Below are 13,854 nucleotides of genomic sequence, written 5' to 3'. Positions count from 1 at the left end.
TGAAAGACATTGTAGCTCATTCTTCATGGAGGGATTGTTTCAGGGAAAGGAAGCTCTGCACGCTGGTCCCAACCCAGCATTCGGCCTTCTTCATATCCTGTATGACACACTGTATATTCTCTACTTTAGCAAAGAAGCTGCCAAAAGATGATGGCACCAAAATGGATATTCCAATTTGTAATCTGAGGCTACCTGAAATTTCAGAGACGAGTCCAACATAATTTTCTGCCTTGCCCCACTTTGCTAATCATAAAGCTGTTTTTGCCATCGGAAACTTCTAACTTTCAAAAGAACCAAACAAAAGATGATGGGTGGCTTGTTGGGTGAGCCTCAATACAATGAGAAGTTCAGAGAGAGAGATCCATTGGATCAAACAACTGTCCCCAGTATGGGAGGAAACCTAGGCCAGCCCTTGAATATATGTTATAGTTTTAGCAGGCTACATAGGTACTTTAGTTTCCCAGTGGTTCATAGAACCAGATTAGTTAGGGACCTAGCAGATGCAGTTGCATGTGTAGTATTTGGGTTTTTTAACCTTTTATTTCTTTTTACAATGTAGTATTTTTTCAAATAATTTTAAATTATAAATGAAATAAAAGCAAATACGAACTATCAATCATTCCTTGCCAAGCAAAAGTCAAATAAGGGATTCCAGATATAACTATTTTCTCTTTTTAGCCCTTTAGAATAAGCCATCTTTAAACTTATTTTCCTCTTTTAGCCATATCGAATAAACCAACTTTATAAATCTTCCCTGAATTTTTAAGGTCTCTTTTAAACCCTCTCAGAAAGAGACCCAGAACTAGTTCTTTGTTCATCTGTTTTTGTAGTCACAAGTCTTTCAATACTTATCCTTTCATTTGTTCCTCTCAGTGAAATCTTTCTAGAGCTAGACCTTAAAATAATATTTTATATATATCTAGTAAAAAATATCCAAATCCATTTCCTGGTATAATACTTGTACAATTCCTTGGGAAATAAATCATCAGTATGCACTATATGTCCATATCTTTCTCCATATCACTGCTTATCACAAATCTTCCTTCAAAATAATTTCAGAATTGCCAGTTAAAGCTTGTTCTATAACTTCATTACAACATCTGTTCATTTTATCAAGAAGTTTGTCTATGTGCTCAAAAATATTAGCAAAAAGTGTTCAATAGCTTTTGTTATAGAATTCTGCTCCATTCTTTTTTTTAATCTTGTAATTGCCTCTAGTGTCCAGTCTTCAAAGGGCCCTTATCATAAAATCCCAAAACACTATTTTCTTATAAGAAAATTCATTCTAATTAAATCAAAGCTAAAATTCCAAATGAATCTGGCCCTATAATTCATCATTAACCATCTGAAATCCATATTGTAAGTACCCTTTTCCTGTATTATCTACCCACCCCCTCTCCACCCCATACAGGTAGTCCTCAAGTTACAACCATAATTAGAACTGGAATGTCCATCACTAAGTAGTGAATCATTTTACAACTTTTTTTTGCCATGATCTTTAAGTGACAGATGGTCATTAAGCAAATCAGGCTTCCACCATTGACTTTGCTTGTCAGAAGCACCCTGTAATTATAAAAAATGGCAATTACTTGTCTGGGTTGCTGCAACCATCGTACATAGATACCGGTTGCCAAGAAACTGAATTTTGATCATGTTATCACAGAGATGCTACAATGCTTGTAAATGCAAGTGTTATAGCCCCATTGCAATTTTGAAAAGTTGTTAAATAAATGTTCATAACTACCTGATTTGTTTTGGGGGTGGGAAAGAGGAAAAGAGAGAGAGAGAAAAAAATCAGTTATTTTTTAAAAAAAGAAGGAATACTTTTTCTGGCAATAAAGGAAATAATATTTTTTTTGAAAATAAAGAAACTAAAGAAGAGGAAATAATTATTTTACCACAAAACTCTCCTACTCTTCTTTCTTTTCAGGTGCTATAAAATTCAATGACAGCTTGACTTTTGATGAAAGTTGCCATCTTATGGCTTCTTTGTCATGTTGTCAACTGCCTTTCCAATGTGCTCACGGGAGACCTTCCATGTTGCCTCTCGCAGATGTGGATCATTTGCAGCAGGAAAGTCAGGTAAGCACAGAGCACGTAAGAAGTACATTGTGTTGACTGTCACTCTGCTACCTGTATGCCAGTTTCATTTACAATGGGCTTTGGTAAAGTAGAATCATAGTTGTGAGATGGGTGCCTCTATAAATTGTTTAAATAAATAAAGGAATAAAATCTCTTGTTGCAGTTGAATGTTTTAAGTCTAAGATATTTAGTGTCAGCTGAAGAACTTTGTCTTATTCTTTTAATCTGAAAGAACTGAAAGAATGTCAAAATACTGTATGATGTTGCCCAAAGATCACAGCCTATATCCAAGTTATTTTTTCTATTTTTGTGCCTGCATACTGTGAAAATGTAAAGGTAGAAAGTTCCTTAAATCAAACACTATTCCTGACAAATACATCCATTAAGTTTTTGCTGTCAGTGTTATAGAAGCAATTTAGCTTCTAGTAGTAATCAGGGCTGAGCTTGCATAGCTTGAGATCAGTCAAAATGGGCTAGGTGCTGCTATCTACTGAGACATAATATATCCTTATCGTTTTTTATAGTATAAATTTAAATGAAAATTCAAGATTAATTTCATAATAAAACCTTTGAGCTGTATATAGGTATGTCCAGAAATGAAAAGCTAAAAATAATATTGATTCATTGAGTAGTGTTTTGTACACCATATGCCTATCCTATGCAGACTACAAATGGGTCTATTGTGAACTAATATTCAGGCTTTACATGCAAAATCAACTAAGGAAAATGCCAAAATACCCATAAAAGTACAATTTTGGCAGTCTGTTAATTAAGAACTAAGTTAATTCATCATAATTTGTGCAGAACAAAAAAAACCCACGTAAGATAATAGTGAAAGTACTATGGCCTTATTTAAGAATTGGGACAATTGACACAATATTGTTATTATTTGTTATTATTTGTGTAGGTATTTATGTGGGACTATACAACTTCTTTTTGTATAATCCCTGCAAAGGAATAAAAAGGGAATTGAAAGTGAACAAGGAACAAACAAATTATTCATAATAATTGGTGTTCAGTGTTAGCAAGCAACAAGACTATAAGCCTAACAAAACATTGTAGATATTCATTTCCTTGTTCCTTGATATCTTTAAGTTTCATTCCTTTTGTTACTTTTATCAGCAGTGGTCAAAAGAATCAAAATGGTGAGTGAAAGTAGATGATCAATGCCTCCAGCATATGTCAGAAAGGATTGGGGCTTTGATCCAATCATATCTACCATTTTGATGCTGTTGAAAACCTTTCAGACAATCCTATGATCATAATTATTGACATCACTAACAAGCTGAATATATATTAAGGGAGCTGGATTGGAAAAAAATAAATATGGTATTAAAATTGAAGGGAAAAAATATAAATAACATGCTGATGACCCTATTCTGATAGTTGAAATATGTGGTAGTAGTAATTAAAAGTCAAGGAACAGTGAAAATAGGACTAAAAGTATATATAAAGAAGACCAAATTAGGTACAATAAGAATTAACAATGAAGATGTTGAAGAGAGCTTTTGCCTTTTAAGATCAACTATAAATGAACAGCAGCCAAGAAATATGCTGCAGACTAGCATTTTGTAGAGTAGCAAAGAAGTCCTTGGAAAAGCTATTCAGATGCTGGGATTGTCGACATCTACTAAGAGCAGAATAATGCAAACAATGGCATTCCATTCAACTTCTTTTAGAAGAAAAGTTGAACTTTGAAAAAGCGGGATATAAAGACAATTGTTGCTTTTGGTGTTGGAGAATACTATGGACAGCCAAGAAAACAACCACATGCATCATTGAAGCAATGAAGTTCTCACTTGAGGCACAAATGACCAGGCTGAAATTATTCTGCTTCAAACACATTATATGAAATCCTAGTTCTCTTGAGAAGTCTCTTGAGAAAGGTGGGAAGGAAAGAAAACTGGATAACCAACCTCCAGATGGATAGACTTAGGTATAGTGGCAATGGGTGTGCCATTGGAAGACCTGAAGGACCCGGTTAGGGACAGATAGTCATAGAATTATTAAGAGTCAGCACTGACCTGATAGCACATAATCAATATTGGTATTATTACCACTAACTACTGTCATCAACAACAGAACACAGCACTCATTTTAAAATAATTTAAATTGGCTATCTCTATTTCTATCTCTATCCGTCCAGCAGTTATTGTTACAGAATAGATATAGCGATATTGTTAAAGGGCAAAATTTCCAAAGGATACTTTTTTAGTTTGGGGAAAATAATTAATTTTTTTGGGAGGATTACATTAGACACTTATAGTATCTCAAACTGCACAGTTGTTTACCATTAAAATTCAGCAGCAAACTGCATTATAGACCCTGCAGACTACACAGCAATTTAAGGGTAAATTCTGTAGAAATCACAGAAAGGCTTAGGAAGGGCATACACAAGCCCACAAGTTTTTGATCCCTGCTGTATTTCATTCTAAGTAATATGCAACAAATTTGAAAATTTGTTAATCCGAATGCCAATTAATAATAGAGGATTGTCTAGGTCATTGTCTTAATTTTTGTCAATGAGTCATTGGCATTTTTTTCCCTACAGCCGAAACCTAATCTGGCCAAATTAAGAAAAATGGTTAAAGCCTGGAAGCTCTTTGGGAAAGAAAAAGAATCTACTGCGAAAGTTGAAGCCTCAACAGTTCTATGAATACAGGTGCTATCTAAACACTAGTTTTTTTCCCTGGTATTAAGGAAAATGAAAATTCAGTATTTGGAAAGGTGTCTTTGGAGCAACTATATGGTAGTCAGAATCAACTATTTTTTTCCTTTGGGGAACATGGAGTAATTTCACGTGCACTGGAACTGTTTTGGTAATTTGGAAAAAAAAAGTTTTTTTTTTAAATGAATCCTTGCCTCTTTTTACCAAAGTAGTTTCACATATTTGCAAAACTCTGACTTAAACAATAATTCTAGTATTTTGTATCAATTCATAAAGGGAGCTAAATTTAGATTCTGATTTCTAGTGCAGTTTGTACTTTTTAATGAATTGCTATTTAAAAACAGTCTTCCATTTTTTTGCTATTGCTAACATGCAGCATAGATTACTTTAACTTTCTTAAAGTATATATTACCTTTAGATGAAAGCAAAATGAGAATAGGTTAAGCAATGTAACTTCCATTTTATATTTAGTCAGTTTTCTATTTTATCTCCTTTTTGAAGCTTTTTCTATGTATTTTAGAAAACATTTAGCAATAATTTAAAAGCATTCCTTCTTTTATGAGATAAAAATATGCAATTCTGATATCCAAATGTTTTAAATTAGAGTACAGTACTCACAATTCCTTATCACTGACCATAAAGGCAGATGTTTATGGGACCTGAAATCCAAAGTACCTGGAGGACTAAGTTGGCTATTCCTGAATTAATATGGCACTGGCTTATGAAGACTTTCGAATTTTGTGGGATATTACTAATAAAGTTGTTGAAACATACCTAGAACACAAGTTTTCATGCTGACAGAGAAAGCATAGCTAAAAAATGTTTTTAAAGATAACACTTTCATTTTCTGTAGTTTATTTATTTCCCCAATGAAAATATTGGTATTTGTTATATCACCCATTTATTCTGGAATAAATTAAGCCCATAGCGCAAAGTTTCAAAGTTCACGATCATCGGGATGATAAAGTTCACTCATAAGACGATAGATATAAGAAGGAGCATTGCCTCCAATGTTTGAAATGAAGAGTGTGATAAGTTCTGGAGGAACGTAGTCAAAAACTGGACAGTAAACATTGACCTTTGATAGAATCTCTCCTGAAAGAAAAAGATTTACATGATTGGAAAATGACCAGTAACACAAAAAGAGAGACAGAGTGACCAGCAGATATGTCTACCCAGAGCAAAAAATAATTTAGTCTCATATTATTTACAGTAAATTATTTGCACCACTGAAAAGTAGTTATGACTCATTAAAGAACTATTGATTTCAGTGTAAATGCATTCAACCGAGAACTTAGTTACATGCATACTGTAAATCTATGTGCGCTGATATTCTATCTTAAAACAAGGCATTGCTATGAGGAGGGGAAACTGCTGATCTAAAACTTCTATTTCCCCATGAGGCTCTGGGACTAGATGAAATATCTACCAGCCCCTTAGATTAGCATTGGGTATTTTCCCACCCACTGATTTACAGCAGGTATTGGGAGCATAAATACCAATGAAAACATCTACCTAGCTACTTTGTTCATGTAGTACAATAGTCCAGCTGCCAGAATGGTTCCATGATGAGAATTCCCATTAGAAAAGGTTAGATGCTAAATATCCTAAATTAATCATTAAAAAGTCCAAGTTGTAAGCAAGTGCCTCCAGCTTGAAGTAGACTAATTTTGCACAACATGCTGAAGATCACACTTGGAAAAATTGAACAGGGCCAGGATCCACATTTTTGTTGGCTCTTAAGTGATAAAATTTAACTCATTTCTCTATCCCTCTTAATTAACGAAATAATTTACCTTCTGTAAAAGGGAGTACTTCCTGTGGAGACACAAACTTGTGGAATGAATCCTCTTCATTAAGAAACTGAAAATGAGAAGAACATGAGACAGAGAAGGATTAGACATAATCTCAACTACCCAATATTCCCCTGCTCTGTAACATACGTTAGAAGACCACAAACTTCATTATATTACAATCCCATGAAATGAGAAATAATTCTCTAAAATCCTACTGTAAATAAAACTAATAAAATAAGTGAATTCAAAAACCTGTTTTGACTGCCTAGTTTTTGACAGATGGTTAGAGCCAAAGATTTAGCCATTTCTGACTCACCCAGTTGAACCTGAAGAAAGTTTTGATAGCACTCCTACTTTGCCTCCACAAGACTGATCAACCTTTTAAAAGTAGCAGTCCCACCTTATAAATTGCTAGCAACCTGTGGGGATCGGGAGATCACAACCAGTTTAAAAATCCCTGCTGTATGCCATAAATTTTGTTAGAAAAATGCATCACAGAGCTCACTGTTTCAGAGACAAAGATATTAAGATTCTTCTCTGAAAAGTACACTGCTTGCTTGCAGACCACTAGTGGGATTTCATTTTTCCAGTGTATTCTTCTTCATCTTTATATTGCCACAGTAGCATTTTTGTATTTCTCTCAACCAAGGTACAGTTTAACAATCACTACACTTGCCTGTGGTGTGAGTTTGAACATCGGTGCACAGACAATGAGAGGGGTAGAATGGTGTTTGGCTGCTAGTGCCAGAGTATGAGTTCCACTGACGGCTATTAATGCGCCATTGGCCAAAATGGTTTTTGTTCCAATGATAACCTGCAAAATAGAAGTGGACAATGAAAACTGCTTATCATAACAAAATAAAAATTAATCTACATACGATTAATAAATGTTCTCTTTCTACATCATAATCTAAATGTTGGTTGCCAGAAAACATGGTAAATTGTGGTCACATGACTGTGGGATGCTGCAGTCATAAATGTGAGTTGTCAAAAGCCCAAAATGCAATCACATGACCATGGGGTATGTATGTGTGGCCATCAAAACTTTGAATGGTTGCTAAGCAACTGGTCAGAAGTCAAAGACCACCTGTAAAAATAAATCTGGATAAAGATACAATTGGTAAGATACTGTATCATCAACAACAATACAACAGTGCAAGATACACATGTGGTTTTTGTTTTTCTCTATGAAAATCTATGATTTGATGTTTTACCAGCAACAAGAAAACATGTCAACTCTGAAGAGACAAACTCAACCCCAAGAAGCCCACCTTGTTGACTCGAGACATAACAGCGAAGATGGCTGCATCACTCATGACTGTGGTTTCTATATTCTCTTTAGACAAGCTGACAGCCATTTCATGGCCCTGCAAGAAAAAAATAAGATCTGGAAAGATTAATATTTGGGGAGATATAACAAGTAAACATTGTGAGTTACGCATTCCAAAGGTTCTTGAATGCATATTATCAAGCTAGGCCACACAAGCAATTCCAATAAGTTCAGCAGAAGAAAGAAAACGCAGTGAGATATCTGGCTGGGTAATTTTTAATTGGGTAAGCAACACTGCATTTCTGCTTCACAAAGTCTACTCATTTTATCATAGTACATTTTTATTTAAAATGTACTAGTACATTTTATGATGTTCCATGTTAAGGATCAACACCAAGTAAGTGCAAAGATTGCTCACATAACAAGCCTTTACCTGGCAAAAGGGTGCACATTCAGCCACGATGACATGGAATTTCCTTTTACGTGCTGCCTCTTTCAGAAAAGCCTCCACTGTGCGTGAATAACCAATAGTCATAATCACCTCATTGGAATGGATGTGTTCCAAAGCCTGGGTGGAAATATTTTCAGTAGTGCTCTCTGCAAGGAAAAGAAATCTAGTCATGACAAAAGAGACAAGACACAACACAAATTTGCCAGACATCGTTCAACGTTTCTCATAATTCCATGTACATAAACCTCTAAGTTACCTAATTTTAACTGACATGATTATGAAGTTTTACTTAACAGAATATCCTGTTAAGTCTAGATTTCCTAGAATTCTCAACTTAGAGAATCAGTAGTCATGAATAAGTGAAATATAGTAATAAAAATTGGGCGGAAAAGCCTAAAGTAGGATGTTGCAACTATGTTTTTAAAAGACCACCTAAATATTTGCTGACAATGCATAGGATAGGAATAGGCCATTTTTTGACACTGATGGACACAAGATAATCTTATGATGTAGACTTTTAAAAAAAAAATAGTTGCTGGGTGTTGCACATTTTAAAAACGTATTTGATTGAGCATGGCTAATCCTAAAGGATATTTTGACATGCATGGCATCTTAATACATACCTACCCTACCTCTGGAGTGCTCTACATCAGTATTTTTCAATCTCAGCAACTTTAAGATGCATGAATTTCAACTTCCAGAATTCCCAGCTGGCCAGAATTCCATAATTTATTTTCTAAGAACTATTGTTGTGGTTTGTCGGCAGCCAGTGCAGACGACAGCGGAATCGGACAGTGGGGAAGAAAGGGGATCCAATCCAGGTGTCTGGAAAGACTTGGATGAGGGTCCTGTGCCCGATGCAGAGATGGGGCCGGGACCATCTGAGAGTGGGGTGCTGCCTCTGGAGCCTTCGGAGTCTGGCAGCAGCGAGGCAGAGGACCCAGGGGAGCCGGTTCCCAGTGCGTGGGTTGCCAGAGCTGCTAGAAGGCAAAAGCAGCTGAAGCAAAAGGAACGACTCAGGAGTAAGGCTGGGAGGTGATTGCCCCTCCCATAAGGTATAAAGCAGGGGTCCCCAACCACCGGGCCGCGGACCGGTACCGGTCCATGGATCACTTTGCACCGGGCCACAAAGAAAATAAAAATAAAATAAAAATGGCGGCTTTCTTCGCCTTCGGTGAATGCTGCTGGGATCAGGGATCAAGGACACAAATGAAAGAAGGGGAGGGAGGAAGCAACCAAAGCCTGTCCTACTCTCTGGCTCAGTGGCTTCGGTTTCCTCCCGCCTCGTTCCTCTCTCAGTCGCTCTCTCGCTCCTCCACCAGCCCAGGAAGAAACTGCTTCAAAGCCGGCAGGGTGGCTTTTCCTGTCAGCGCAGCTCCCCCGAAGCGCCCGTTCACCCCCACCCCGCCTCCAATCAATCCAGGTTCAATCCAGTGCTCCGTTCTGCCTGCCTGCCTTCGTTTGTTTCGGAGCAGTTTCGGCTGAGAATAATAACTATTCGCCGAAGCTGCTCCGAAACAAACGAAGGCAGGCAGGCAGGCAGAACGGAGCACTGGATTGAACCGCGCGGCGGGGCGGGGCGGGGTGAATGGGCGCTGGAGGAGCTGCGCTCTGAAACCACCAGAAACGAAGGCAGGCAGGCAGAACGGAGCACTGGATTGAACCGTGGGCGGTGGGGTGGGGGTGAACGGGCGCTTCGGGAGCTGCGCCAACAGGAAAAGCCACGCTGCCGGCTTCTTTGAAGCAGTTTCTTCCTGGGCTGGTGGAGGAGCGAGAGAGCGACTGAGAGAGGAACGAGGCAGACACCTGAGGGAGGGAGGGAGACACCTGAGGGATGGGGCTGATGAAGGCAGGGCTGAGAGGCGGGGCTTCTCAGCCGTCCTGCAGGGACTATCTGTCGCTCAGGGTTGCAATGAGGAGGCATTGGCGCTCCCTGAACTTGGTGGTTTGCTGGCAGACCTTTTATTACCCGACTAGGTAACAACATCAGATGTTACCTAGTCAGATAATGAAATGTCTGCAAGCAAACCACCAAACTCGGACTCTCCCCACCACCCGGTCCTTGAAAAAGTGTTTCTGCATGAAACTGGTCCCTGGCACAAAAAAGGTTGGGGACCACTGGTATAAAGGACAGACAAAGATGATGAAAGTAAGTAAAGTGGAAGTAAAGTGGTTCGTTTGGTTCAGATTCATTCTTGAAGCTCTTTGTACTTCATTGGACACTTCTATTATTGGCAGCACTTCACAGAAAAGAAAGGTGGGTGCTTATCTCGAGGGACTGTTTGAGAATTCATTACCAGCTGGGAATGAAAGTAATTCCCAGCGTTGCAATAAAACAAGACTTGTTTTTAAAATAAGCGTGTGAGTAATTACAGTCTAGGAAGCCTTGGCCAGAACCAACTATCTGGATTCTGGAACACATAAGCATTTTTGGAAATGATGTAAATTTTGGACGCTAGTATTTCACAATATGCCAAAATCTTATTTAAAATCAGGTGAGAGTCTGCTGATTTTTAACAGATTCATGGACATTACATTGCACAACTTAATTTGTCTTTGCAATTAAAATTGAAGGAAAGGTTATTACGTACAACCTGCTTAATTTCTTAAAATTACATAGGCAAAATATTTACTGTAAGTGTTGTTCCATTCAAGGCAATTACTACTTAGCATTGTTCAGTTCACAAATCAGGCCACATTGCCTCTGCATCATTTAAAATATAACTAGCACTGAAGTCTTCCTACAGTATTTCCATTTAAATGGAAGAGATCTTTCTGCTGATTGGAAGGCAGCTTAATGCTGCAATTTAGGATGTAAATTAAAACATATTATTTTACCAGGAATTGTTCAATTTCCAATTCCTTCTATTCTACCATCAGCTTCTCTTACCGAGTTCAAGTAACAGCTCTCTAATAGCATCGATAATATTGGCCCTTAGTGGCTGATAGCAGATCTTGAAATCTTCACTGAGACCTCCTGAGGTCAGAAGTTTGTGCAGAGATTCTTGCTGGTCACTCTCTTCACTACGTCCTCGGAGCCTGTGGAACAAATAATTTCAATCCAGGCAAAGTGAGAAAATGTAATCCTGATGAAAGCCTATACTATTTGCTGGTCAGAGTAACATGGTCCCTTCAAAAGATTTAAGAACTTTAAAAGTCATGTCTCTGGAAGGAACATTGCTCAAGCTAAATGGTAAGAGAATATCGAGCAAACAAACTGGGCTTAAAACAGCTTTAGTACAGTTTTGATTCTTCAAAATTAATGTTAAACAGAAAATATCTTCTTAGAGGATGCCAAAATAGTCAAAATAAGACAAGCTAAAGCAAGCTTACCTGCTGTATTCTTCGCGAATTATTTTCAGTACTCGTCTCACCATGTTACCTACAGTGGTCTCAGATGGTTGGGCTGCACTCATTCTCTTACTTTCCTTACGAATCAAGTTCATTAGCTCTCCTGAAATGAGAGGGAGATACTTCTGGTAATTCATTATATAACTACAGTTCAATCCATTTCTTCCCTCAAGTACTTACTTAACTTACATTTTGTTCCTCTATCTTCTCAGTTAACTGGACCTTTTATCATTAAACTTTAACCTGGGACTTTTGTAGTATTACATGACATTATGTGTGCAATTATCTAAATAATAATTTCCATGACTCGTTCGTTTAAACCAAACACTATTATTGCTATTTTTAATAAACTCAAGATTATACACTATGGGGCATAATGAATATGAGACTGATTCCACCTCTATTAAATTTTCAACAGTCCCTCAAAAGACTTAGCTATGTCATCAGGGTTGGGGGACCCAAGGGAATGGTGAGTTTTTGAGATGACTCCACTATATTACTTACTTATAATTACTAATTACTTATAATTACTAATATCTTCATTGATTTAATGAAACAAATAATTTATTAAATAACCAGTCCCTAATCTTAAATTGAGCCAAGGAGACAACTAACTGGCAATCGTGAAAGGCTGTCAATATTCAGGTAATATGTATTTTCAAGAGTAGCCCTACTGTGGTATTGTGGTACTGTGGTATTTTACATGCAGTACTTTACATACAGTAATCTACTTATAATTGCTGCTAAATCCAACTGTATCTACTGTGTTAAATGTAATCATGAGCATGCAGTCTTTCCCACTGGGCAGCAAAGAATTCAGAAGCATTCCATGCTATGAAGCTATAAGTAAAAGCAGGACTACTTCCAGATTAAACTGAATTTCAATATCCAAACCAGTTTTCTGCTGACCAAAACTTTTTCATCTTGCCTGGCAGTATCTATCACAAGATGCTCCTCAGAAAGTTTTATTCAACTTTGACAAACTTCCATATCATTTATTTTTCCTTTTAACATTAGATAACATTAATGGCTCCTAGTTTCTCTCCTAGAACTTCATGGAGATCAGCATTTTTTTTTATTTCATGCAGTCATTATGATGGTAAAAGAATAAGCATACTTTGCTACCTTCACTGCCTGGGAATAGTAGCATACTACTAACTAAATCAAATATACCTTGTTTTGAGAGTCTACCATTTCTTATGTTATCTTTCCCTAACTTAAACTAAAATGGAAAAGATATTTGGAAGGTGCAATATTCACATAACATCTTTAAACACATATTAGCAAGCTCATTATAGTTAACCGTAGCCCAGCCCATATTGGTTTATATTTCAGTGTGTAATAAAAATCCAAGCAATATATTAATTTGGTAAACCATCATTAAGAACACCATCTCTTCCATATGTCAATAAAGGCGGAAGAAAACTTTGCAAGCTCATTTAAGAAAACATGAAGATACACTGGGTGCCTGGGGTGGGCTTTAAGATGTCCATCCTCATCTGTGCAAAAAGATGTTACTGGCACATAGTGTGAAACTCTTTAGAAACGGATGTTTCTTTTTGGAAACGGATCCATGCCAATGAAGTTACTGATAACTATTTGCAGAGCTTCCGTTCCAAATACCAGAGAATGTTTTGACAGATACATTTTGTCATCTAGGAACTGGAACGCTGGAATTTTACAATTAGCCTTTCTCCAGAGCAGACTTCCGTCGTAACTGCATATTCTAGGTGGAAAGAAAAATTATATGCTGTGCAGTTAAACAATAGTGTGCTTCACTGATGGAACCTATTACGGAGGGGCATCAAAGAAACCGAATGAATTAAGACTTGAGGAGTATCTTCATTTTTCCTGCCTTGGAAAGTAGAGTTTTCTGTTTTATGCCAAGCCGGGGGTAAAGCTGGATCGAAGCAACGAGGCTGAATCCAGCAGCCCGCGAAGGCATATAATAAGCCTGTGCCTGCCCTGCTTCCTCACCAGCATTGTCCCAGCGCCCGTTCGCCACGATCTTCCGCAGCAGCCCCACTGTCCGTCGGGCCACCTCCCCTGAACGAGGCAACTTTCCGCCTCTTTTCAGAAGCATCACGAAGTCTTCGATCTGGCCGGAAAGTTCGGACTCCTTCTTGGTGGTCACGACCGACATTGCGGCGATTGAAGCTGAAAGCTGAAGGGACACAACCACCTCAGCGGCGGAACGAAAAAAAAGGGGGGCTTTAGTTGCAGACCGGACCTTCGC

General features: G+C 37.7%; 2 protein-coding genes across 4 annotated transcripts in view; one reads left to right on the top strand and one right to left on the bottom strand.

Annotated features, from left to right (window-relative positions):
* The window catches only part of MLH3 (mutL homolog 3), a 22,373-nt gene extending 15,576 nt beyond the window's left edge, over positions 1-6,797 (top strand). For all 3 annotated transcript variants that reach the window (XM_026664423.2, XM_087951903.1, XM_026664422.2), the window contains 3 exons: positions 1,931-2,082; positions 4,634-4,744; positions 6,559-6,797. In XM_026664423.2, the coding sequence (XP_026520208.2) occupies positions 1,931-2,082; positions 4,634-4,738 (257 nt within the window). In that variant the 3' untranslated portion in view covers positions 4,739-4,744; positions 6,559-6,797. The remainder of the gene's footprint in view (positions 1-1,930; positions 2,083-4,633; positions 4,745-6,558) is intronic.
* On the bottom strand, positions 5,589-13,854 carry EIF2B2 (eukaryotic translation initiation factor 2B subunit beta). Its single transcript, XM_026664424.2, has 8 exons — positions 13,596-13,854; positions 11,601-11,721; positions 11,158-11,306; positions 8,250-8,413; positions 7,818-7,913; positions 7,223-7,360; positions 6,547-6,613; positions 5,589-5,845 (listed from the first exon to the last, which is right to left on the bottom strand). The coding sequence occupies exons 1-8, from the start codon at positions 13,759-13,761 to the stop codon at positions 5,688-5,690; spliced, it is 1,059 nt and encodes a 352-aa protein (XP_026520209.1). The 5' UTR covers positions 13,762-13,854; the 3' UTR covers positions 5,589-5,687.

This window comes from Notechis scutatus, chromosome 1 (assembly GCF_049901735.1).
Source record: "Notechis scutatus isolate UNSWTSFEM ecotype Mainland chromosome 1, rNotScu1.2, whole genome shotgun sequence".
Lineage (NCBI taxonomy): Eukaryota > Metazoa > Chordata > Lepidosauria > Squamata > Elapidae > Notechis > Notechis scutatus.
The sequence above is the reverse complement of the archived record's forward strand: the minus strand, read 5'-3'. Positions and strand labels throughout refer to the sequence as shown.